This window comes from Electrophorus electricus, chromosome 1 (genome assembly GCF_041902795.1).
Source record: "Electrophorus electricus isolate QZ-2024a chromosome 1, ASM4190279v1, whole genome shotgun sequence".
NCBI lineage: Eukaryota > Metazoa > Chordata > Actinopteri > Gymnotiformes > Gymnotidae > Electrophorus > Electrophorus electricus.
In genome coordinates this window covers 15022780-15046220 of record NC_137497.1, presented here as the reverse complement: position 1 = coordinate 15046220, position 23441 = coordinate 15022780, and the positions used below count along the sequence as shown (strand labels likewise).

General features: G+C 40.2%; 1 protein-coding gene across 1 annotated transcript in view; it reads left to right on the top strand.

The window, feature by feature from the left end:
* The window catches only part of LOC145652027 (NACHT, LRR and PYD domains-containing protein 3-like), a 51587-nt gene extending 39678 nt beyond the window's left edge, over positions 1 to 11909 (top strand). The window contains exons 12-13 of the mRNA XM_081701138.1: positions 4917 to 5087; positions 11735 to 11909. Of these exons, the coding sequence (XP_081557264.1) occupies positions 4917 to 5087; positions 11735 to 11909 (346 nt within the window). The remainder of the gene's footprint in view (positions 1 to 4916; positions 5088 to 11734) is intronic.
* The last annotated feature ends 11532 nt before the right edge of the window (positions 11910 to 23441 follow it).

Here is a 23441-nt window from a genome sequence, read left to right as displayed (position 1 = left end):
ATGTCTAGTGATGGTTGGTGCTCTGTATGTATGTATGTATGTATGTCCAGTGATGGTTGGTGCTCTGTATGTATGTATGTATGTCCAGTGATGGTTGGTGCTCTGTATGTATGTATGTATGTCCAGTGATGGTTGGTGCTCTGTGTGTATGTATGTCCAGTGATGGTTGGTGCTCTGTATGTATGTATGTATGTATGTATGTATGTATGTATGTCCAGTGATGGTTGGTGCTCTGTATGTATGTATGTATGTCCAGTGATGGTTGGTGCTCTGTGTGTATGTATGTATGTCCAGTGATGGTTGGTGCTCTGTGTGTGTGTGTATGTCCAGTGATGGTTGGTGCTCTGTGTGTGTATGTATGTCCAGTGATGTTTGGTGCTCTTTATATATGTATGTATGTCCAGTGATGGTTGGTGCTCTGTGTGTGTATGTATGTCCAGTGATGTTTGGTGCTCTTTATGTATGTATGTATGTCCAGTGATGGTTGGTGCTCTGTGTGTATGTATGTCCAGTGATGGTTGGTGCTCTGTATGTATGTATGTATGTCCAGTGATGGTTGGTGCTCTGTATGTATGTATGTATGTCCAGTGATGGTTGGTGCTCTGTATGTATGTATGTATGTCCAGTGATGGTTGGTGCTCTGTATGTATGTATGTATGTCCAGTGATGGTTGGTGCTCTTTATGTATGTATGTATGTATGTATGTATGTATGTATGTCCAGTGATGGTTGGTGCTCTGTGTGTGTATGTATGTCCAGTGATGGTTGGTGCTCTGTGTGTGTATGTATGTCCAGTGATGGTTGGTGCTCTGTGTGTATGTATGTCCAGTGATGGTTGGTGCTCTATATGTATGTATGTATGTATGTATGTATGTATGTATGTATGTATGTATGTCCAGTGATGGTTGGTGCTCTGTATGTATGTATGTATGTCCAGTGATGGTTGGTGCTCTGTGTGTATGTATGTATGTCCAGTGATGGTTGGTGCTCGGTATGTATGTCCAGTGAAGGGTGGTGCTCTGTCCTTTCTTAACCTCCTCCCCTTCCCCTGCACCCAGTGCAGTAACCCAGGGGTCTGTGGTTCTGATAGAGTAGCTGTGTGTAAACTGGCTGCTGCATCTTTTTCAGCTTTCCTTTTTCAGGGAACAGAGATGAGGGAACAACACTGTGTGTGTTGAAGTCACCACACTAGAGTGGGACAAGAAACTGAGCATGTAATTAAATTTACTGTAGGTTATGAGATCAAAGAATTTACGAGACAGGTGAGATAAGACAGGTGAGATGGGACAGGTGAGATGGGACAGGTGAGATAAGACAGGTGAGATGGGACAGGTGAGATGGGGCAGGTGAGATGGGGCAGGTGTCTGGAGTTCTTCATTGTGAAAAAACTAAATGTATCAGACAAATAAACTCTAGTAACAGGCTAGCAGCACATGTAGCTTAAAGTGAAACAAAAAACACTGCAAACAACACACCAGTGGTAAAAATTTTGAATTTATTTCACCAAGTACAAGTCTATTTATCATTCCAGTCACCATGTTGTAGTAAAGTTTAATATTTACTTACCCAGTACAAGTTTATTTATCAGTCCAAACACCATGTAGTAGTAAAGTTTAGCCTGAAATGAGGTGAGGAATTGCTGAAGTACAGAAGAATTATTATTAGATAAAGCATAAAGAAACACTAACCAGGTAGAGAATTATCAATGTAAAGAACCAGGCTAACCAAGATTGCAAAAGATAACGCAATGAACAACACGAACCAAACATATCAAATAACCCAAGCATAACATTGAACACAGCAGAGCAGCAGTAACAGAGAGACAGTACACAGCACACAACAGAGCAGCAGTAACAGAGAGACAACACACAGAACACAGCAGAGCAGCAGTAACAGAGAGACAGCACACAGCACGCGGCAGTAACAGAGAGACAGTACACAGCACGCGGCAGTAACAGAGAGACAGTACACAGCACACAACAGAGCAGCAGTAACAGAGATACAGTACACAGCAGAGCAGAATGTGTGGTGGAGTTTCTGACCTACTGAAGGCCATAATCATCTGTTCCTCATGTCTGTCATTACAAAAATCTTTAACCCTTTTCGCTGCCTCCCATAATCAATGTTAGTGGTTCAAACGATTTCCACAGTAAGTGCTCCAATCCAACTGTTGCTCTTCCAGGCACTTGGCTAGACAACAATAAATTAAGCACTTCAGCCAACAGATTCTTTTCCAAATCCTCCTTACTCTTTCCCTTAAGCTAAGATGAGGAAATGCAGCCTCAGCTTCATCTAAATTAAAACAGTCAGCTGATACAATTTAAGATTTATTGACTCTAGCCACTGCCAACACTCCACACCTGCAGAGTTTCTATATATTTTCTCAAGTCAAAAATGTGTTCATGCTCCCTGCATCTCACTTAACAAATCGCTATCCATATGATTATTTTCTAATTTGCTTTGCTGAATTCCATGAATTATTAATATGTTGACTTAACCATAACTTATTTGAGTAAATTAAAAATTTACACTATTCCAAAATTCTATTAATCGCCACTCACATTGTTTATATTCTTATCCTGTAATACTTTAATCCCACCTTCTCCTACTGCTACAATTTTAATGTGTCTGTAATATGTACACTCTCTACTGCTGTAACTGTCACCGGTTTTATATACTGTACCTCCATCCGTTACTTTATTGTATTTATTACTAAAACCTCATTAATATATTTTGCGTGTATGCATTTTATAATTAGATGATATTAATCACGTTTAAACAGATCTGTCTGCGTATCCATTCACTTCCTTTAGTGATTAAAATGAGTGACCTCCGTCCTGTACAACCATACCACAATAATCTTAATTATAACCTGAAAAAAAACTGTTGTGCTGGTATGTCGTATATTTGTACGTTATTGTTGGTAATCAATTAACTCGCGATAGGCACATCAAGACAAACCGTTTTTACAGACAAAACATTGAACATTTATCTCTTAGTGCTGTTTTAGCTCTACTATTATTCTTTCTTCTCTTTTATTCTCTTTCTTCTCTTTTATTCTTTCTTTTATTCCATCTTCTTCTTTATTCTTTTTCTTCTCTGCACATTTTCTTTACTTCACTCATTGTGGCCACATGTAAACAAAAACAACTGGAACATACAACATTTAACGTTTATCTCTTCAGCACTTTTTTTCTCACCATTTTCCGTTTACAGAAAGATTTTTATGAAATCATTTTCATTTTCACTGGCTGGTTTTCTAACTATTACTCATTTTTGCTATTTTTATATTTTATCATTCAATTCTCACTCTATGGACACTCTCAGTCAATTCTCAGTCTGCACTTTTAAGACGCCCAAGACCTACTACAAAACTCTGTGGACAAGGTCTTAATACCACCTATGCAGAATGTTTCAAACAGGACTTCTGCTTACCTATAACGGTGCACATGTGTGGATTCAGACCCTGCTCACAGAACAACGCAGCTCTGGGTCGTCTATCAGCTGGTGCTGATAACCCTACTGCTGACGGTGCGGGTCCATTTGAAGAGAATAGCCGGTCCCATCTTTATTCTGAGCTCAATGTTAAAAACGAGGCATAGTCCAGAATATGTCAAAACAGTCACACACAACACATATTTTTATACAGTTTTCAGAATTGATTATGTAATCACCCCACCTTCTTTACATACAAGTGTTTGACATCTCCACCACTATGTTCAAACATACAGTATTCAATATATGCAAATTGAGATTCATCATTATGCAAGTTAAACTTGACACCATTATATCCCATTGGAAGATTTTTTTTAAACAAAAATGATCTCAACTCACACCACCAAACATCTGCAAGATGATGTGGCAGGTCAGTATTACTCTGCCCTTGTGGTAAGATAATGAACCTTACTTAGCCACAGAACTCTCAAAGAGGCTTTCAAGTCTTTTAAAAACAGAGATCTTTTTCAACACTAATGAAGTTATTTCTCCTGGGAACAGTTCAGAGTAATCTGCCTTAGACTTGTACAGAAGCCTTGAAACCACCTGTATCAGAGCCTCAGTTCTGCACTTAGAGTCCCAAAAGGTCTCTGACCTTAAGATACCCCAGAAACATTATTCATGCTTTCAGACAGTCTTGCACCTCTCTGCACATGCTACAGAGAGCTTTAAAGCCTATTATAATTATATCACAGATCACCTCATGAAAATACAGAATAACGATTGGCCTTTACCCCAACACATTTTATTACCTTATTTTTGTATAACCAGAGCTCTGTAGTTTACATACTGAAGCTGAGAGTCTCCTGTGATGTTTATCACTAATGATTAATGATAAATGTAACTGTGAGAAGTGTAGATAATTCACTAATGATTAATCTGTACTTCTCATAGATACATTTATCACTAATGATTAATCTAAACATGCTGCACTCAACACAAGCAACAAATGACTGAAGTCATGGTGAAATACAAATACTAGATAGCTAGTAGACACTTAGCTTTGGTTAGTTGTCTGCATCCACAAGTTTTGAATGGTCGAGTAGTCTCCTGTGACTTGTAGACATTGTTAATATCAGAATTGTATGCAGTTACAGAAAATGAATAAACAATAGGACAATAGTAAAGATTGGAATGCCTAAACTGTTATTCATATGAAGGAATTTCAAAAACAGGAAATGGCATCACCATCATGACAGCTCTTCCATCAAGTAGCACCATTCTGTTTGGAGAGAAATACATGGACTTCATTCATGACCTGTGTCTCATATTTTGTGCATGTGCACACATACACACACACACACACACACACACACACACACACACAATTAGTAATATCTTTTCATTATCATAAACTCCTTTTGTGTTGTCTGTAGATCCTCTGATTGAACTGCATTTTGTACTCTATGTATTTCTTTGCAGACTATCTGGCTGTAATCTCACTGAAGGGTCTTGCAAATCTCTCACAACAGTTCTACAAACAGAAAATACATTGAGAGAGCTGGAGATGAATAATAATGACCTGCAGAATTCAGGAGTGGAGCAGCTCTGTGCTGGACTGAAGAGTTCACACTGTAAATTGGAGATTCTCAGGTGAGTTTCTGTTAATTTATTCTTAAATGGAACCATTATGGTGCACAATTTATCAAATGTGATTCTCCTCTTCTTTAAAGAAATTACAAAACTGCCTTGTAGTGCAACGTTAACAGAGTTAAAATAAGGTACTGCGGGACAAAGATATATAGATCGAGACAAAACATTTCTGGTGAAACTAGCTGCATTTCATTAAATGACCACACTGTGGCCACAAAGAGTTACGTTTTACTGCATGATCAGGTTTACACAACTAGTAGTAAAAAATAAAGAAATAATAATAATAATAATAATAATAATAATAAGGAGAAGAAGAAGAGAAGAATTATTATTATTCTTATCATCTTTATTATTGTTATATTGTTATGTTGTTATTGTTATGCTGTTAGTCAGGCAGTATGGTGGCTTGGTGGTCAGTTCATTTGCCCATCAGCATTAGGGTCTTGGGTTTGAGTCCCTCCCTCAGTGAAGTTTCTCTCAGCACTAGGGTCTTGGGTTCCAGTCCTTATCTGTGCAGGTTTCCTTCAGGATCTCTGGTTTCCTCTCACAGTCCATAAACACAGAAGTTAGGTTGATTGGATATTCTAAATTGTCCTCTTTGAATTTATGTTTGTATAGTGATGGGTGGTGCTCTGTGTGTGTATATCCTCTGATGGTTGGTGTTCTTTGTGCATGTATGTCCAGTGATGGTTGGTGCATATACTGAATAATGTATGGAGATGTTGTGTGTGATTGTTAGATATTCTCCGGACTATGCCACATTTGTATGTAATGTAATAAATACTGGACCAGCTATTCTCTTCCATTAATTTTTGAGTCTCCATCTTTATTTTCTATTTAAAGTGTACTTCATAAATTTATTAGAATGTGGGAAAAATCTAGGAACCACACTAGCTAGCTAATCAATGTTACCAAAACTAAGTCCAGGTGACTAGCAACCGCTGTTGGATCTCCACAGGAAATTCTAGTCAGACTGATTCATCTGACACTGTTCATCTCAAAATGTTTCACTCAATTTATAAATGTGTAACTTTCTACATATTTTTGTATATGGTCTGCAGTCCTCTCAGAAATCAGTTTATTAGCTCCAGCTTTATCTAGCTAGCTACATATGAACATTACAGGGAAGTAACCATTCACTAACTCTGCTCTCACTAGCAAGAATTGTTTGTAGAAAGTGCCCAAGTTAACTATATATATTTTTTTTCTGTCAGATTTTTTGTCAATTTCTTTTCCACTTATTATTCAGTGTTCTTATGTCTCTCTTCAAAATTAATCTGGAAGCATCTGTTACTCAATGACAGTATTTAAACATAATATTTATTTATGATTTATTCAAACTGATTTCATTTTTGTACATCCTCACTGCAAATTTGATTTTAAATTACATTGGAAGTTGTATTAAAAAGTCTTACATCTGAATTGGGGGTGCCTGCAGACACCCTATCATATCATGCTCTGTGTGGGGGGGGGGCAGGGTGTATTTGTGTTCACATCCAATATTTTGTGTCAGGTAGATCGAAAAGTTGATTAATTCTCTGAGAATTTGATTTGCCTATTAAAAGAATTGGCATCTAGTTCCCCATAAACATTTAGTATAACTATCTGTGATTCTAGTTATTTGGTAGCTTTAGTTTAGCTAAATAAATGTTTAGATAAAAGTCTTATGAGTAAATGGTGTATCTTCAGCCATTAGTCACTTCAATTAAACCTTCTGGAAGATTATGTGGATAATAACATAGTAATCAGGGATTAGCCACCATGGCTAATGTTGATTCCTCCATATGTATTTGAATCCGTTTGATACAGAATAAGGAGGATGTTGTTAATAGTACTGCTAGCTAATGAGATACCTACAGCCTAATAGTATATAGTCCAGTGTGCATATATATATATATATATATATATATATATATATATATATATATATATATATATATATATATATATATATATATATAGTTTCACATTCAGTGAGAGTGCAGAACACTTCATCCTTCCTAACACACTGACCTGTTTGTCAGTGTTCCATAGATACTTAAAGTTGGGGTGGACCATCAATACTTATAGTTGGGGTGGACCATCTCAAATTTTGTAAAGTATATTTGATGTATTTGGTTGAATGTTTCACATTCATTGAGAAAGTGTAGCTCTGTCTCTAGAGTGTCTTTGTTACACTGATGTCTTATATTGGCTGGTCTGGACCGCCAGGCTGTGTTAACTGAGTCTGGACTTTCTCAACGTGGTTCTGTGTTTAATATCAGTCACTTTGAGCAGGTTGTCTGCTACAATGTTCTGTTTCATAGCCAGTTAATACTGCATTTTACTTTGTACTTGGCTTTGTGTGTTCCAGTGGGTGATGTAGTTTTGTTTTTGAAGTGATATAATTTGTATTTCAGTGATTTTTCTAATTTCAGAGGAATTATGATTTTTGACAGTTCTGATTTCTACCAGATAGTGATTCCATCTGAATCTCCCTCTCTTTTAATGTCAGGGAGTGTAACAGCAATGAGGAGGATTTCCTTGTAGTTTAAAGGACAGTGAGTCACCGAATCAGATTTACATCAGATTTACATCAGGTTTCATGGAGATTTATAATGTCTTTATCTTTGTGTTATTTGTGAATTCAGTGTTTATACTTTTGTACCCAAACATGGATGATTTTATGCCTTGAATGTTCCATAGAGAGACAGATAATGGTTTCATTATTTAAATGAAGTATGAAAGGAAAAACACAAATACAAACAGGTTCAAAGTGAGATAAACCTGTAAAAGTGAAGGAATATGTTGAAATTATATGTACAAATATGTACAATTCATGTATATAAACATACATATTAAAATGGTGTAATGACTAACCTATAAACAGTGATATTTATTTATTTGTCTTTTTATTTATTAATTCATTTATCTATTTATCTATTTCTTCATTAATGAATTGTGACCTTGACATATGAGGTTGAGTATCTGTGTGATCTCTCCATCTCTGTAGTGTTTGTGGAGGGTGGAGTTTGTACTACAGAGGCGTAGGTCTGCTGTTTGGGCTGTGTTTTGGGGGTGGGTGTTGATGGCAGGTGTACTTTACTGTGGATGGCTTGCTGGGCAGCTGGCAGAGATGCTCACAGTGTCCTTGTGCAGGTGGACGTGGTCATGAAGGCTGTGGATGTTGAGGTTGGAGTGATGTGTCAGGTGCACATTAGCCAACAGTGCACATCCACAGGAGATCTCTGCATTTATCTTGTGGATTGTAGCTGGATGGAAGTCTCTACTGGGCAGGATGGTAGAGATGGTGACTTTGGAGGAGGGAAGGTCTCTGTGGAGGTCTGTGCTACTCTTCTTACTCTGCTACTCTCTTGCTTTCCCCTCAAGTCATTCTAAATAATGGGGTGGCTTGGATTACCTGAGATGGCATGTGTAAGAAGCTGCAGGGCATTGCTGGTTCGGGAACACCAAACTTTTGCAACTTTAGATCCTCGGAAAAGCTGTTCCTCATTTAAGAATTTTCCATTAAAATCAATTAAAATGACTATGCCTGCATCTGGAGGAATATTAGGTTTTTTATCTGACTGATTGTGGATGGACCGGACGGGGCTCAGTGTGGCAGTCTGTGGTTCAGAGTTGATTTAGTGTTGCTGTGCAGAATCAGAGGTCTGCTGGTTGGCTTTTAGACTCTGTAGCTCCTCCTTCAGGGTGATCATGCTACTGTCCCTGAGCTGTAGTTCTTCTCTTTTAGTCTCTGTAGCTCCTCCTTCAGGGTAATCATGATACTGTCCCTGAGCTGTAGCTCATCTCTTTTAGTCTGTGTAGCTCCTCCTTCAGGGTAATCATGGTACTGTCCCTGAGCTGTAGTTCCTCTCTTTTAGTCTCTGTAGCTCCTCCTTCAGGGTGATCATGGAACTGTCCCTGAACTGTAGTTCTTCTCTTTTAGTCTCTGTAGCTCCTCCTTCAGGGTGATCATGGTACTGTCCCTGAGCTGTACTTTCTCTCTGACTGCACTGAGCTCCCTCCTGAGAGCCTCTCTGTCCTTCTGGAGCTCCAACACTTCTCCTCTCAGATGTTTGAATTCTATTGTCTCAGCTTCCTGGAGAGAAAGACTTTCTCTTTGCTGGAATACCGTGATCTCCATTTGTCTGTGTTGTGCTGGTCTGGCCTGTGTTGTGCTGGTCTGTGAGGTGTTTTCGTGTCCCTCCCCTGAACCCTGGGCTACGTGGCTACTAGTCTCCTCCTCCTAAGTTACTCTCTCAGTCTCTGCTGCTGCTCTGATAAAGGTAAAGTTTTCCTGAACAGAGCAGAGGCCTCACTGCCTTGAAACATAATGGTGCCGTTGTGATAAATGTTCACAGTTAGGATGGTGTTATCCTCATCTTCATCTTCAATAACTATCTGTCTTCTATTACATATGCCCCTTTTTATGTGTGGCTTGTTATGGCACAGAGAGCCCTGTGCCAGGCTTCACTGTATTCTGTATATAGCAGCAGACTGGTGATGGTGGTTTTGTTCACTGTATTCTGTATATAGCAGCAGACTGGTGATGGTGGTTTTGTTCACTGTATTCTGTATATAACAGGAGACTGGTGATGGTGGTTTGGTTCACTGTATTCTGTATATAACAGGAGACTGGTGATGGTGGTTTTGTTCACTGTATTCTGTATATAGCAGCAGACTGGTGATGGTGGTTTTGTTCACTGTATTCTGTATATAACAGGAGACTGGTGATGGTGGTTTGGTTCACTGTATTCTGTATATAACAGGAGACTGGTGATGGTGGTTTTGTTCACTGTATTCTGTATATAACCGGAGACTGGTGATGGTGGTTTTGTTCACTGTATTCTGTATATAAATGTAAATGTAAATTATCCTTTTATGTTTCATGTAATTTTCCCCGACTTCCTTAGCTTTATCCTTAGTTTTGTCCTTAGCTGCAAGATGCTACTGTTCTACTCCTGTTAGCTGCTGTGTCTTTAGATGGTTTCTTGTGTTGTTGAGAAATTTCATCAAAATTGTTGTTCTCTTGTTTCTTACTTGAAAGTTGAGTTGTTGTTGTTGTTTTTTTTTAACTCTTTACTAATTTACAAAGGTTTATCACATTTTAAAACCCCTTTACTTCTAAGAAAGTGTTCCAGTTAAACTTGATAGTTAAACATGACAATACTTTTTCTTATCTGTGTGTGAGTGAGTGTGTGTGTGTGTGTGTGTGTGTGTGTGTGTGTGTGTGTGTGTGTGTGTGTGTGTGTGTGTGTGTGTGAGAGAGAGAGAGAGGGAGAGAGAGAGACAGACAGAACTATTATCTCTGTGTGTGTCTGTGTGTGTGTATGAGACAGAGAGAGAGAGGGAGACAGAAAGATCTATTTTGTGTGTGTGAGAGAGAGAAAGACAGAAGTATCGTGTGTGTGTGAGAGAGAGAGAGAGAGAGAGAGAGAGAGAGAGAGAGACAGAACTATTAGGTGTGTGTGTGCATCAGAGAGAAAGAGAGAGAAAGATTCAAACAGATCTATTTTGTGTGTGAGAGAGAGACAGTCAGAGGTTTTGTGTGTGTGTGTGTGTGTGTGTGTGTGTGTGTGTGTGTGTGTGTGTACGAGAGAGAGAGACAGAAAGTATTGTGAGAGACCAAAGTATTATGTGTGTGTGTGTGTGTGTGTGTGTGTGTGTGTGTGTGTGTGTGTGTGTGTGTGTGTGTGAAAGAGAGCGAGGAAGAGATAGAGCAGCCTGACTGACTGACTGACTGACTGACTGGGGTCTACCTCTCACACACCTGACTGACTGATGGGATCTGCCTCACACATACCTGACTGACTGATGGGGTCTGCCTCACACTCCTGACTGACTGATGGGGTCTGCCTCACACTCCTGACTGACTGATGCGGTCCCTGACTCAGCTATTAAGCCTCCAGGATTCTCGGTGCACCACGCAGACAGAACTCGGGACCTCACTGGGAAATGCAAAGGCAGAGGAGAATGTTTCATGATCAGTGACTCATAGTGTGAGCACAGGAATGTAAACACTAGTAAAAGATTCTGCTCTCTGCATTCTGTCCATTCCTCCATAATCACTACTGCAGTGTTCATCACACCATCATTAGTACTGCAGTGTTCATCCCACCATCATTAGTACTGCAGTGTTCATACACTAATATTCACTACTGCAATGTTCATTCCTCCATAAACAAAACTGCAGTGTTCATTATTCCATAGTCAAAACTGCAGTGTTTATTACTCCATAATCACTACTCTGCATGTCTGCCAACAATATTTTCTGTTTGTATATTAATGTGTTTGTATTTGTGAAACATTGAATGAGATCTGTGTTGTTCTGTTTCCTGTTATGGTGTTAGGGGTGGGATATTTTGATATTTGGACTCTGATTATGGTAACTGCCATTCACTGACTTATGAACCAACCATCCATTATTTGTTCATCTGTCTTAGGTTGCTAATGAATGTTATTTGTCATGTCTTTTTCCATTTTGTCTTTGATGAAGACACAGTAGTGTTAAATGTTGCTGTGTTTGTAAAATTAAAAGGCTGAAAATGTATCAGTGTGTTCCAGACCTTTCAAACTCTTCTTAAAATTTTTGTTAGTAGTTCAGATCTTTTAATTCATCATCCTCTGACTGAACTACATTATTTACTGTATTTACTCTTTTACAGACTATCTGGCTGTGGTCTCACTGAAGGGTCTTGCAAATCTCTCACAACAGTTCTACAAACAGAAAACTCACTGAGAGAGCTGGAGATGAATAATAATGACCTGCAGAATTCAGGAGTGGAGCAGCTCTGTGCTGGACTGAAGAGTTCACACTGTAAACTGGAGATTCTCAGGTGAGTTTCTGTGACTATTTTTGAATGTAAATAAAGAGCCAATTTAAAAAGGTCAGTGTCAACTCCCTTATAGTACAGTATTAAACAAACATTGCCAGGCAAGGCAATGCAAGGAAATTTACACTTATTATAAAGTTCTCTTTGTTAAATATTTCTAAATATAGTTTTCTGTTGAAACCTCACTGCATTTCATTAAATGAACACACTGTGGAGACAAAAAGTTACATTTGTGATGCATGAGCAGATATTCAAGTCTAGAAGAGAAATATAACATTGTAAAGAGAAGACACAGATGAGTCCTTGTCCACATGTACAGGTGTGTTTATTACAATGCTGCTTCAACTAGGCACTTTGGCATTTTGTCCACAAGCTGCATTTTTGTTCACCTGAGTGCAGAAATTTAGCAAAATGTCTTACAGGATGAATATATTCAGAAACTCCAACAACAGTGTTGTAAAATGAAGTGTTCTAATGTAAGATTTTCACTGAGTGATTTTATGTAGTTTATGTATGGAAACAATGTAAACATCAGTCATTCTAATCTCTCTGCAAATAAAAGCCCTTAAAATCTTAATTAAAACATTTAAAGCTGAACCATTGAGGTTCTGGATACATTACAGGACACTTTTACAATCACACATGATTCCCTTGCGTTTTTGGGTGGGAGACCCTGTTCTCATTGTGATTTACACGGTGTGTTCAACACATGTTGAGGTGAGCTGAACTGACAGCCGTGCTGGAGGAAAGAACGCAACAAGTTAATATTCATTCAATAGACCTGAAAGGTTTATTGGTTATTCCTTAAGATAAACCTGTGATCTCTCTCCACATGTGTTTTTATGAAACATGTAGCTGGCTAATATTAGTAACCTTAAGCTTGCCAAGTTACAGTATAATGTTGGTTACTACACCTAGATACCTCACGCTAACGTCATACTAGCTTGACTTAGGAGTGAATGTTGGCTGCTAATTTTTTCATCAAGCCAGAGACATCAAACAAAAATAGAACAGTGATGGTAGAAGACGTGGAGTCAGCAGAGAGAGAAACTGAGCAGACAGCTGACAGTAAACTCAGGACATCTGAACACAGTAGTGAGGAACAATGTTCAGCACTGGACGAGTGAACCTGTGGACTTAATTACCAGAGAGAAAGAAAGACACACAAGACACAGTAATCAGGAGAATAGGAGGAGAGAAGGAGTGAAGTGTGTGTGTGTGTGTGTGTGTGTGTGTGTGTGTGTGTGTGTGTGTGTGTGTGTGTGTGAGAGAGAGAGAGAGAGAGAAATTCTGTTTGTATGTGTGTGAGAGAGAGAGAAATATAATGAGTGTGTGTTAGTGTGTGTGTGTGTATGAGAGAGAGAGAGACAGACAGAACTATTATCTGTGTGTGGTAGAGAGAGAGAACTATTATCTGTGTGTGTGTTTGTGCGAGAGAGAGACAGAGAGAACTATTATCTGTGTGTGTGTGTGTGTGTGTGTGTGTGTGTGTGTGTGTGTGTGTCTGTGTGCATGTGAGAAATAGAGAGAGACAGAACTATTATTTGTGTGTGTGTGTGTGTGTGTGTGTGTGTCTGAAATAGAGAGAGACAGAGAGAAAGAGGCAGATCTATTTTTGTCTGTGAGAGAGAGACAGAAGTAGTGTGTGTGTGTGTGTGTGTGTGTGTGTGTGTGTGTGTGTGTGTGTGTGAAAGAGTGAGGAAGAGATAGAGCAGCCTGACTGACTGATGGGGTCTGAGTCACACACACCTGACTAAGTGATGGGGTCTGCCTCACACACAACTGATTGACTGATGGGGTCTGCCTCACACACACCTGACGGACTGATGGGGACCCTCACACAGCTATTAAGTCTCCAGGATTCTCGGTGCACCACACAGACAGAACTCAGGACCTCACTGGGAAAAGCAAAGGCAGAGGAGAATGTTTCATGATCAATGACTCATACTGTGAGCAAAGGAATGTAAACACTAGTAAAAGATTATGCTGTCTGCATTCTGTCCAATCAATACTGCAGTGTTCATTCCTCCATAATCACTATTGCAGTGTTCATCCTACCATCATTACTACTGCAGTGCTCATACACTATTATTCACTACTGCAATGTTCATTCCTCCATAATCAATACTGCAGTGTTCATTATTCCATAATCACTCCTGCAGTGTTTATTTCTCCATAATAAATACTACAGTGAATATTCCACCATAATCAATACAGTGGTGTTTATTCCTCCATAATCACTACCGCAATATTAATTCCTTCATAATCAATACTACAGTATTCATTACTCCATAGTCACTACTGCAGTGTTTATTTCTACATAATTACTATTGCAGTGTTTATTCCTCCATAATAAATACTACAGTGATTATTCCTCTAAAATCACTATTGCGATGTTCATTCCAACATAATCAATACTGCAGTGTTTATTCCTCCATAATCTCTACTGCAGTGTTCATTCCTCCATAATCACTGCTGCAGTGTTTATTTCTCCATGATAAACAATACAGTGATTATTCCACCATAATGAATACTGTGGTGTTTATTCCTCCATAATCACTACTGCAATGTTCATCCCAACATTATCAATACTGCAGTGTTTATTCCTCCATAATCATTACTGCAGTGTTTATTCCTCCATAATCACTACTGCAGTGTTTATTCCTCCATAATCACTACTCTGCATATCTTCCAACAATATTTTCTGCTTGTATATTAGTGTATTTGTATTTGTGAAACATTGAATGAGATCTATGTTGTTCTGTTTCCTGTTATGGTGTTAGGGGTGGGATATTTTGATATTTGGACTCTGATTATGGTAACTGCCATTCACTGACTTATGAACCAACCATCCATTATTTGTTCATCTGTCTTAGGTTGCTAATGAATGTTATTTGTCATGTCTTTTTCCATTTTGTCTTTGATGAAGACACAGTAGTGTTGAAATGTTACTGTGTTTGTAAAATTAAAAGGCTGAAAATGTATCGGTGTGTTCCAGACCTTTCAAGCCCTTCTTTAAATTTTTATTAGCAGTTCAGATCTTTTAATTCATCATCCTCTGACTGAACTACATGATTTACTGTAATTACTCTTTTACAGACTATCTGGCTGTGGTCTCAATAAAGGGTCTTGCAAATCTCTCACATCAGCTCTAAAAACAGAAAACTCACTGAGAGAGCTGGAGATGAATAATAATGACCTGCAGAATTCAGGAGTGGAGCAGCTCTGTGCTGGACTGGAGAGTTCACACTGTAAACTGGAGATTCTCAGGTGAGTTTCTGTGACTATTTTTGAATGTAAATAAAGAGGCATTTATCTGGTCAGTGTCAACTCCCTTATAGTACAGTATTAAACAAACATTGCCAGGCAAGGCAATGCAAGGAAATTTACACTTTTATATTATAAAGTTCTCTTCTTTAAATATTTCTAAATATAGCTTTCTATTGAAACCTCACTGCATTTCATTAAATGACCACACTGTGGAGACAAAGAGTTACATCTGTCATGCATGAGCAGATATTCAAGTCTAGAAGAGAAACATAACATTGTAAAGAGAAGACACAAATGAGTCCTTGTCCACATGTACAGGTGTATTTATTACAATGCTGCTTCAACTAGGCGCTTTGGCATTTTGTCCACAAGCTGCATTTTTGGTCACCTGAGAGCAGAAATTTAGCAAAATGTATTTTACAATCACACATGATTCCATTGTGTTTTTGGGTGGGAGACCCCATTCTCATTATGATTTATACCATGTGTTCAACACATGTTGAGGTGAGCTGAACTGATAGCCGTGCTGGAGGAAAGAACTCCACTGAAAGAATCTCACTGTAGCTCCACAGATCTGCTGTAGTGTCAGCTGTGTCCACTCTCACTGTAGCTCCACAGCTCTGCTGAAGTGTCTGCTGTGTCCATTCTCACTGTAGCCCCAAAGGTCTGCTGTAATGTCAGCTGTGTCCACTCTCACTGTAGCCCCACAGGTCTGCTGTAATGTCAGCTGTGTCCACTCTCACTGTAGCCCCACAGGTCTGCTGTAGTGTCAGCTGTGTGCACTCTCACTGTAGCCCCACAGGTCTGCTGTAGTGTCAGCTGTGTCCACTCTCACTGTAGCCCCACAGGTCTGCTGTAGTGTCGGCTGTGTCCACTCTCACTGTAGCTCCACAGGTCTGCTGACTTGTTTAGTTTTTTTGTTGTGTGTGTTGATGTAAATGGTTGATTTTAGTGAATAAATTATTTGTGTGAAGTAGCGATATTGTGAGTCGAAGTTCTGATCCAGCTGAAACAACATGTGAATGGTCCTCTTTTCACCAGTATTTTACTGCACACATACAGTCCATGAAGGACAAACTCCAGGGACACATTTCATGTCAACAGCAGACATGAGATAGTTGTCTCACACACACTTAACTGACTGATGGGGTCTGAGTCACACATACACCTGACTGACTGATGGGGTCTGAGTCACACACACCTGACTGACTGATGGGGTCCCTGACTCAGCTATTAAGACTCCGGGATTCTCTGTGCACCACAAAGACAGAACTCAGGACCTCACTGGGAAAAGCAACGGCAGAGGAGAATGTTTCATGATCAGTGACTCATAGTGTGAGCACAGGAATGTAACCACTATTAAAAGATTCTGCTCTCTGCATTCTGTCCAATCACTACTGCAGTGTTTATTTCTCCATAATCACTACTGCAGTGTTTATCCCTCTATAATCAATACTGCAGTGTTTATACCTCCATAATCACTACTGCAGTGTTTATTCTTCCATAATCACTACTCTGCGTGTCTTCCAACAATATTTTCTGTTTGTATGTTAGTGTATTTGTATTTGTGAAACATTGAATGAGATCTGTGTTGTTCTGTTTCCTGTTATGGTGTTAGGGATGGGAAATTTTGATATTTGGACTCTGATTAGGGTAACTGCCATTAACTGACTTATGAACCAACCATCCATTATTTGGTCACCTGTCTTAGGTTGCTAATGAATGTTATTTGTCATGTCTTTGTCCATTTTGTCTTTGATGAAGACACAGTAATGTTGAAATGTTGCTGTGTTTGTAAAATTAAAAATCTGAAAATGTATCAGTGTGTTCCAGACCTTTCAAGCTCTTCTTTAAATTTTTATTAACAGTTCAGATCTTTTAATTCATCATCCTCTGACTGAACTACATTATTTACTGTATCTACTCTTTTACAGACTATCTGGCTGTGGTCTCAATAAAGGGTCTTGCAAATCTCTCACATCAGCTCTAAAAACAGAAAACTCACTGAGAGAGCTGGAGATGAATAATAATGACCTGCAGAATTCAGGAGTGGAGCAGCTCTGTGCTGGACTGAAGAGTTCACACTGTAAACTGGAAATTCTCAGGTGAGTTTCTATGACTATTTTTGAATGTAAATAAAGAGCCATTTTAAAAAGGTCAGTGTAAACTCCCTTATAGTACAGTATTAAACAAACATTGTCAGGCAAGGCAATGCAAGGAAATGTACACTTTTATATTATATTATAAAGTTCTCTTCTTTAAATATTTCTAAATATAGTTTTCTGTTGAAACCTTGCTGCATTTCATTAAATGACCACACTGTGGAGACAAAGAGGTACATTTGTGATGCATGAGCAGATTTTCAAGTCTAGAAGAGAAACATAACATTGTAAAGAGAAGACACAAATGAGTCCTTGTCCACATGTACACGTGTATTTATTACAGTGCTGCTTCAACTAGGCGCTTTGGCATTTTGTCCACAAGCTGCATTTTTGGTCACCTGAGAGCAGAAATTTAGCAAAATGTATTTTACAATCACACATGATTCCCTTGTGTTTTTGGGTGGGAGACCCTGTTCTCATTATGATCTACACGGTGTGTTCAACACATGTTGAGGTGAGCTGAACTGACAGCCGTGCTGGATGAAAGAACGCAACAAGTTAATATTCATTCAATAGAACTGAAACGTTTATTGGTTATTCCTTAAAATAAACCTGTTATCTCTCTCCACAGGTGTTTTTATGAAACATGTAGCTGGCTAATATTAGTAACCTTAAGCTTGCCACGTTACAGTATATTGTTGGTTACTACACCTAGATACCTTACGCTAACATCAAATTAGCTTGACTTAGGACTCAATGTTGGCTGCTAATTTTTTCATCAAGCCAGAGACATCAAACTAAAATAGAACAGTGATGGTAGAAGATGTGGAGTCAGCAGAGAGAGAAACTGAGCAGACAGCTGACAGTAAACTCAGGACATCTGAACACAGTAGTGAGGAACAATGTTCAGCACTGGACGAGTGAACCTGTGGACTTAATTACAAGAGAGAAAGAAAGACACACAAGACACAGTAATCAGTAATCAGGAGAATAGGAGGAGAGAAGGAGTGAAGTGTGTGTGTGTGTGTGTGTGTGTGTGTGTGTGTGTGTGTGTGTGTGTGTGTGTGTGTGTGTCACACTGGGTGCCTGATGTACTGTAACAAAGCTAATGAGGCTAATGTTAGCTTCCTTAAATCTAAGGAACTGGCTAGAATATAAAATACTCCTGCTTGTTCATTTACAGTTACTATAGAGAGACAGAAAACAACCAGGATGAAGAGAAAGAGTAATGCAATTGCCATGGCAACCTTCTTTAGTAAGAAGACAGCATGAGAGAGAAAAGACAGAAGAACTTGAAGGTGAAAGTGTCCAGGAGGAGGACATGGAAGAGAGTGGACACAGCAGACAGAGACAGAGGAGCCAGCTGTGTCCACTCTCACTGTAGCCCCACAGGTCTGCTGTAGTGTCAGCTGTGTCCACTCTCACTGTAGCCCCACAGCTCTGCTGTAGTGTCAGCTGTGTCCACTCTCACTGTAGCTCCACAGGTCTGCTGTAGTGTCAGCTGTGTCCACTCTCACTGTAGCCCCACAGCTCTGCTGTAGTGTTAGCTGTGTCCACTCTCACTGTAGCCCCACAGGTCTGCTGTAGTGTCGGCTGTGTCCACTCTCACTGTAGCCCCACAGCTCTGCTGTAGTGTCAGCTGTGTCCACTCTCACTGTAGCCCCACAGCTCTGCTGTAGTGTCAGCTGTGTCCACTCTCACTGTAGCCCCACAGGTCTGCTGTAGTGTCAGCTGTGTCCACTCTCACTGTAGCCCCACAGCTCTGCTGTAGTGTCAGCTGTGTCCACTCTCACTGTAGCCCCACAGGTCTGCTGTAGTGTCAGCTGTGTCCACTCTCACTGTAGCCCCACAGCTCTGCTGTAGTGTCAGCTGTGTCCACTCTCACTGTAGCCCCACAGCTCTGCTGTAGTGTCAGCTGTGTCCACTCTCACTGTAGCCCCACAGCTCTGCTGTAGTGTCGGTTGTGTCCACTATCAATGTAGCATCACAGGTCTGCTGTAGTGTCAGCTGTGTCCACTCTCACTGTAGCCCCACAGCTCTGCTGTAGTGTCGGCTGTGTCCACTCTCACTGTAGCCCCACAGCTCTGCTGTAGTGGAGAGAAGTGAGAAGTGAGTCGAAGTTCTGATCCAACTGAAACATGTGAACGGTCCTCTTCTCCCCAGTATTTTACTGCACACATACAGTCCATGAAGGACAAACTCCAGGGACACATTTCATGTCAACAGCCGACATGAGATTGTTGCCTAACAAACACTTAACTGGCCGATTGTGTCTGAGTCACACACACACCTGACTGACTGATGGGGTCTGCCTCACACATACCTGACTGACTGATGGGGTCTGCCTCACACATACCTGACTGACGGATGGGGTCCCTGACTCAACTATTGTGCCTCCGGGATTCTCGGTGCACCACACAGACAGAACTCAGGACCTCACTGGGAAAAGCAAAGGCAGAGGAGAATGTTTCATGATCAGTGACTCATAGTGTGAGCACAGGAATGTAAACACTAGTAAAAGATTCTGCTCTCTGCATTCTGTCCAATCAAAACTGCAGTGTTCATTCCTCCATAATCACTACTGCGGTGTTTATTCATCCATAATCACTAATGCAGTGTTTATTCCTCCATAATCACTACTCTGCCTGTCTTCCAACAATATTTTCTGTTTGTATATTAGTGTGTTTGTATTTGTGAAACATTGAATGAGATGTGTGTTGTTCTGTTTGCTGTTATAGTGTTAGGGGTGGGATATTTTGATATTTGGACTCTGATTATGGTAACTGCCATTCACTGACTTATGAACCAACCATCCATTATTTGGTCACCTGTCTTAGGTTGCTAATGAATGTTATTTGTCATGTCTTTGTCCATTTTGTCTTTGATGAAGACACAGTAATGCTGAAATGTTGCTGTGTTTGTAAAATTAAAAATCTGAAAATGTATCAGTGTGTTCCAGACCTTTCAAGCTCTTCTTTACATTTTTATTAGCAGTTCAGATCTTTTAATTCATCATCCTCTGACTGAACTACATTATTTACTGTATTTAATCTTTTACAGACTATCTGGCTGTGGTCTCACGGAAGAGTCTTGCAAATCTCTCACATCAGTTCTAAAAACAGAAAACTCACTGAGAGAGCTGGAGATGAATAATAATGACCTGCAGAATTCAGGAGTGGAGCAGCTCTGTGCTGGACTGAAGAGTTCACACTGTAAACTGGAAATTCTCAGGTGAGTTTCTATGACTATTTTTGAATGTAAATAAAGAGCCATTTTAAAAAGGTCAGTGTAAACTCCCTTATAGTACAGTATTAAACAAACATTGTCAGGCAAGGCAATGCAAGGAAATGTACACTTTTATATTATATTATAAAGTTCTCTTCTTTAAATATTTCTAAATATAGTTTTCTGTTGAAACCTTGCTGCATTTCATTAAATGACCACACTGTGGAGAAAAAGAGGTACATTTGTGATGCATGAGCAGATTTTCAAGTCTAGAAGAGAAACATAACATTGTAAAGAGAAGACACAAATGAGTCCTTGTCCACATGTACACGTGTATTTATTACAGTGCTGCTTCAACTAGGCGCTTTGGCATTTTGTCCACAAGCTGCATTTTTGGTCACCTGAGAGCAGAAATTTAGCAAAATGTATTTTACAATCACACATGATTCCCTTGTGTTTTTGGGTGGGAGACCCTGTTCTCATTATGATCTACACGGTGTGTTCAACACATGTTGAGGTGAGCTGAACTGACAGCCGTGCTGGATGAAAGAACGCAACAAGTTAATATTCATTCAATAGAACTGAAACGTTTATTGGTTATTCCTTAAAATAAACCTGTTATCTCTCTCCACAGGTGTTTTTATGAAACATGTAGCTGGCTAATATTAGTAACCTTAAGCTTGCCACGTTACAGTATATTGTTGGTTACTACACCTAGATACCTTACGCTAACATCAAATTAGCTTGACTTAGGACTCAATGTTGGCTGCTAATTTTTTCATCAAGCCAGAGACATCAAACTAAAATAGAACAGTGATGGTAGAAGATGTGGAGTCAGCAGAGAGAGAAACTGAGCAGACAGCTGACAGTAAACTCAGGACATCTGAACACAGTAGTGAGGAACAATGTTCAGCACTGGACGAGTGAACCTGTGGACTTAATTACAAGAGAGAAAGAAAGACACACAAGACACAGTAATCAGCAATCAGGAGAATAGGAGGAGAGAAGGAGTGAAGTGTGTGTGTGTGTGTGTGTGTGTGTGTGTGTGTGTGTGTGTGTGTGTGTGTGTGTGTGTGTGTGTGTGTGTGTGTGTGTCACACTGGGTGCCTGATGTACTGTAACAAAGCTAATGAGGCTAATGTTAGCTTCCTTAAATCTAAGGAACTGGCTAGAATATAAAATACTCCTGCTTGTTCATTTACAGTTACTATAGAGAGACAGAAAACAACCAGGATGAAGAGAAAGAGTAATGCAATTGCCATGGCAACCTTCTTTAGTAAGAAGACAGCATGAGAGAGAAAAGACAGAAGAACTTGAAGGTGAAAGTGTCCAGGAGGAGGACATGGAAGAGAGTGGACACAGCAGACAGAGACAGAGGAGCCAGCTGTGTCCACTCTCACTGTAGCCCCACAGGTCTGCTGTAGTATCAGCTGTGTCCACTCTCACTGTAGCCCCACAGCTCTGCTGTAGTGTCAGCTGTGTCCACTCTCACTGTAGCTCCACAGGTCTGCTGTAGTGTCAGCTGTGTCCACTCTCACTGTAGCCCCACAGCTCTGCTGTAGTGTTAGCTGTGTCCACTCTCACTGTAGCCCCACAGGTCTGCTGTAGTGTCGGCTGTGTCCACTCTCACTGTAGCCCCACAGCTCTGCTGTAGTGTCAGCTGTGTCCACTCTCACTGTAGCCCCACAGGTCTGCTGTAGTGTCAGCTGTGTCCACTCTCACTGTAGCCCCACAGCTCTGCTGTAGTGTCAGCTGTGTCCACTCTCACTGTAGCCCCACAGGTCTGCTGTAGTGTCAGCTGTGTCCACTCTCACTGTAGCCCCACAGCTCTGCTGTAGTGTCAGCTGTGTCCACTCTCACTGTAGCCCCACAGCTCTGCTGTAGTGTCAGCTGTGTCCACTCTCACTGTAGCCCCACAGCTCTGCTGTAGTGTCGGTTGTGTCCACTATCAATGTAGCATCACAGGTCTGCTGTAGTGTCAGCTGTGTCCACTCTCACTGTAGCCCCACAGCTCTGCTGTAGTGTCAGCTGTGTCCACTCTCACTGTAGCCCCACAGCTCTGCTGTAGTGTCGGCTGTGTCCACTCTCACTGTAGCCCCACAGCTCTGCTGTAGTGGAGAGAAGTGAGAAGTGAGTCGAAGTTCTGATCCAACTGAAACATGTGAACGGTCCTCTTCTCCCCAGTATTTTACTGCACACATACAGTCCATGAAGGACAAACTCCAGGGACACATTTCATGTCAACAGCCGACATGAGATTGTTGCCTAACAAACACTTAACTGGCCGATTGTGTCTGAGTCACACACACACCTGACTGACTGATGGGGTCTGCCTCACACATACCTGACTGACTGATGGGGTCTGCCTCACACATACCTGACTGACGGATGGGGTCCCTGACTCAACTATTGTGCCTCCGGGATTCTCGGTGCACCACACAGACAGAACTCAGGACCTCACTGGGAAAAGCAAAGGCAGAGGAGAATGTTTCATGATCAGTGACTCATAGTGTGAGCACAGGAATGTAAACACTAGTAAAAGATTCTGCTCTCTGCATTCTGTCCAATCAAAACTGCAGTGTTCATTCCTCCATAATCACTACTGCGGTGTTTATTCATCCATAATCACTAATGCAGTGTTTATTCCTCCATAATCACTACTCTGCCTGTCTTCCAACAATATTTTCTGTTTGTATATTAGTGTGTTTGTATTTGTGAAACATTGAATGAGATGTGTGTTGTTCTGTTTGCTGTTATAGTGTTAGGGGTGGGATATTTTGATATTTGGACTCTGATTATGGTAACTGCCATTCACTGACTTATGAACCAACCATCCATTATTTGGTCACCTGTCTTAGGTTGCTAATGAATGTTATTTGTCATGTCTTTGTCCATTTTGTCTTTGATGAAGACACAGTAATGCTGAAATGTTGCTGTGTTTG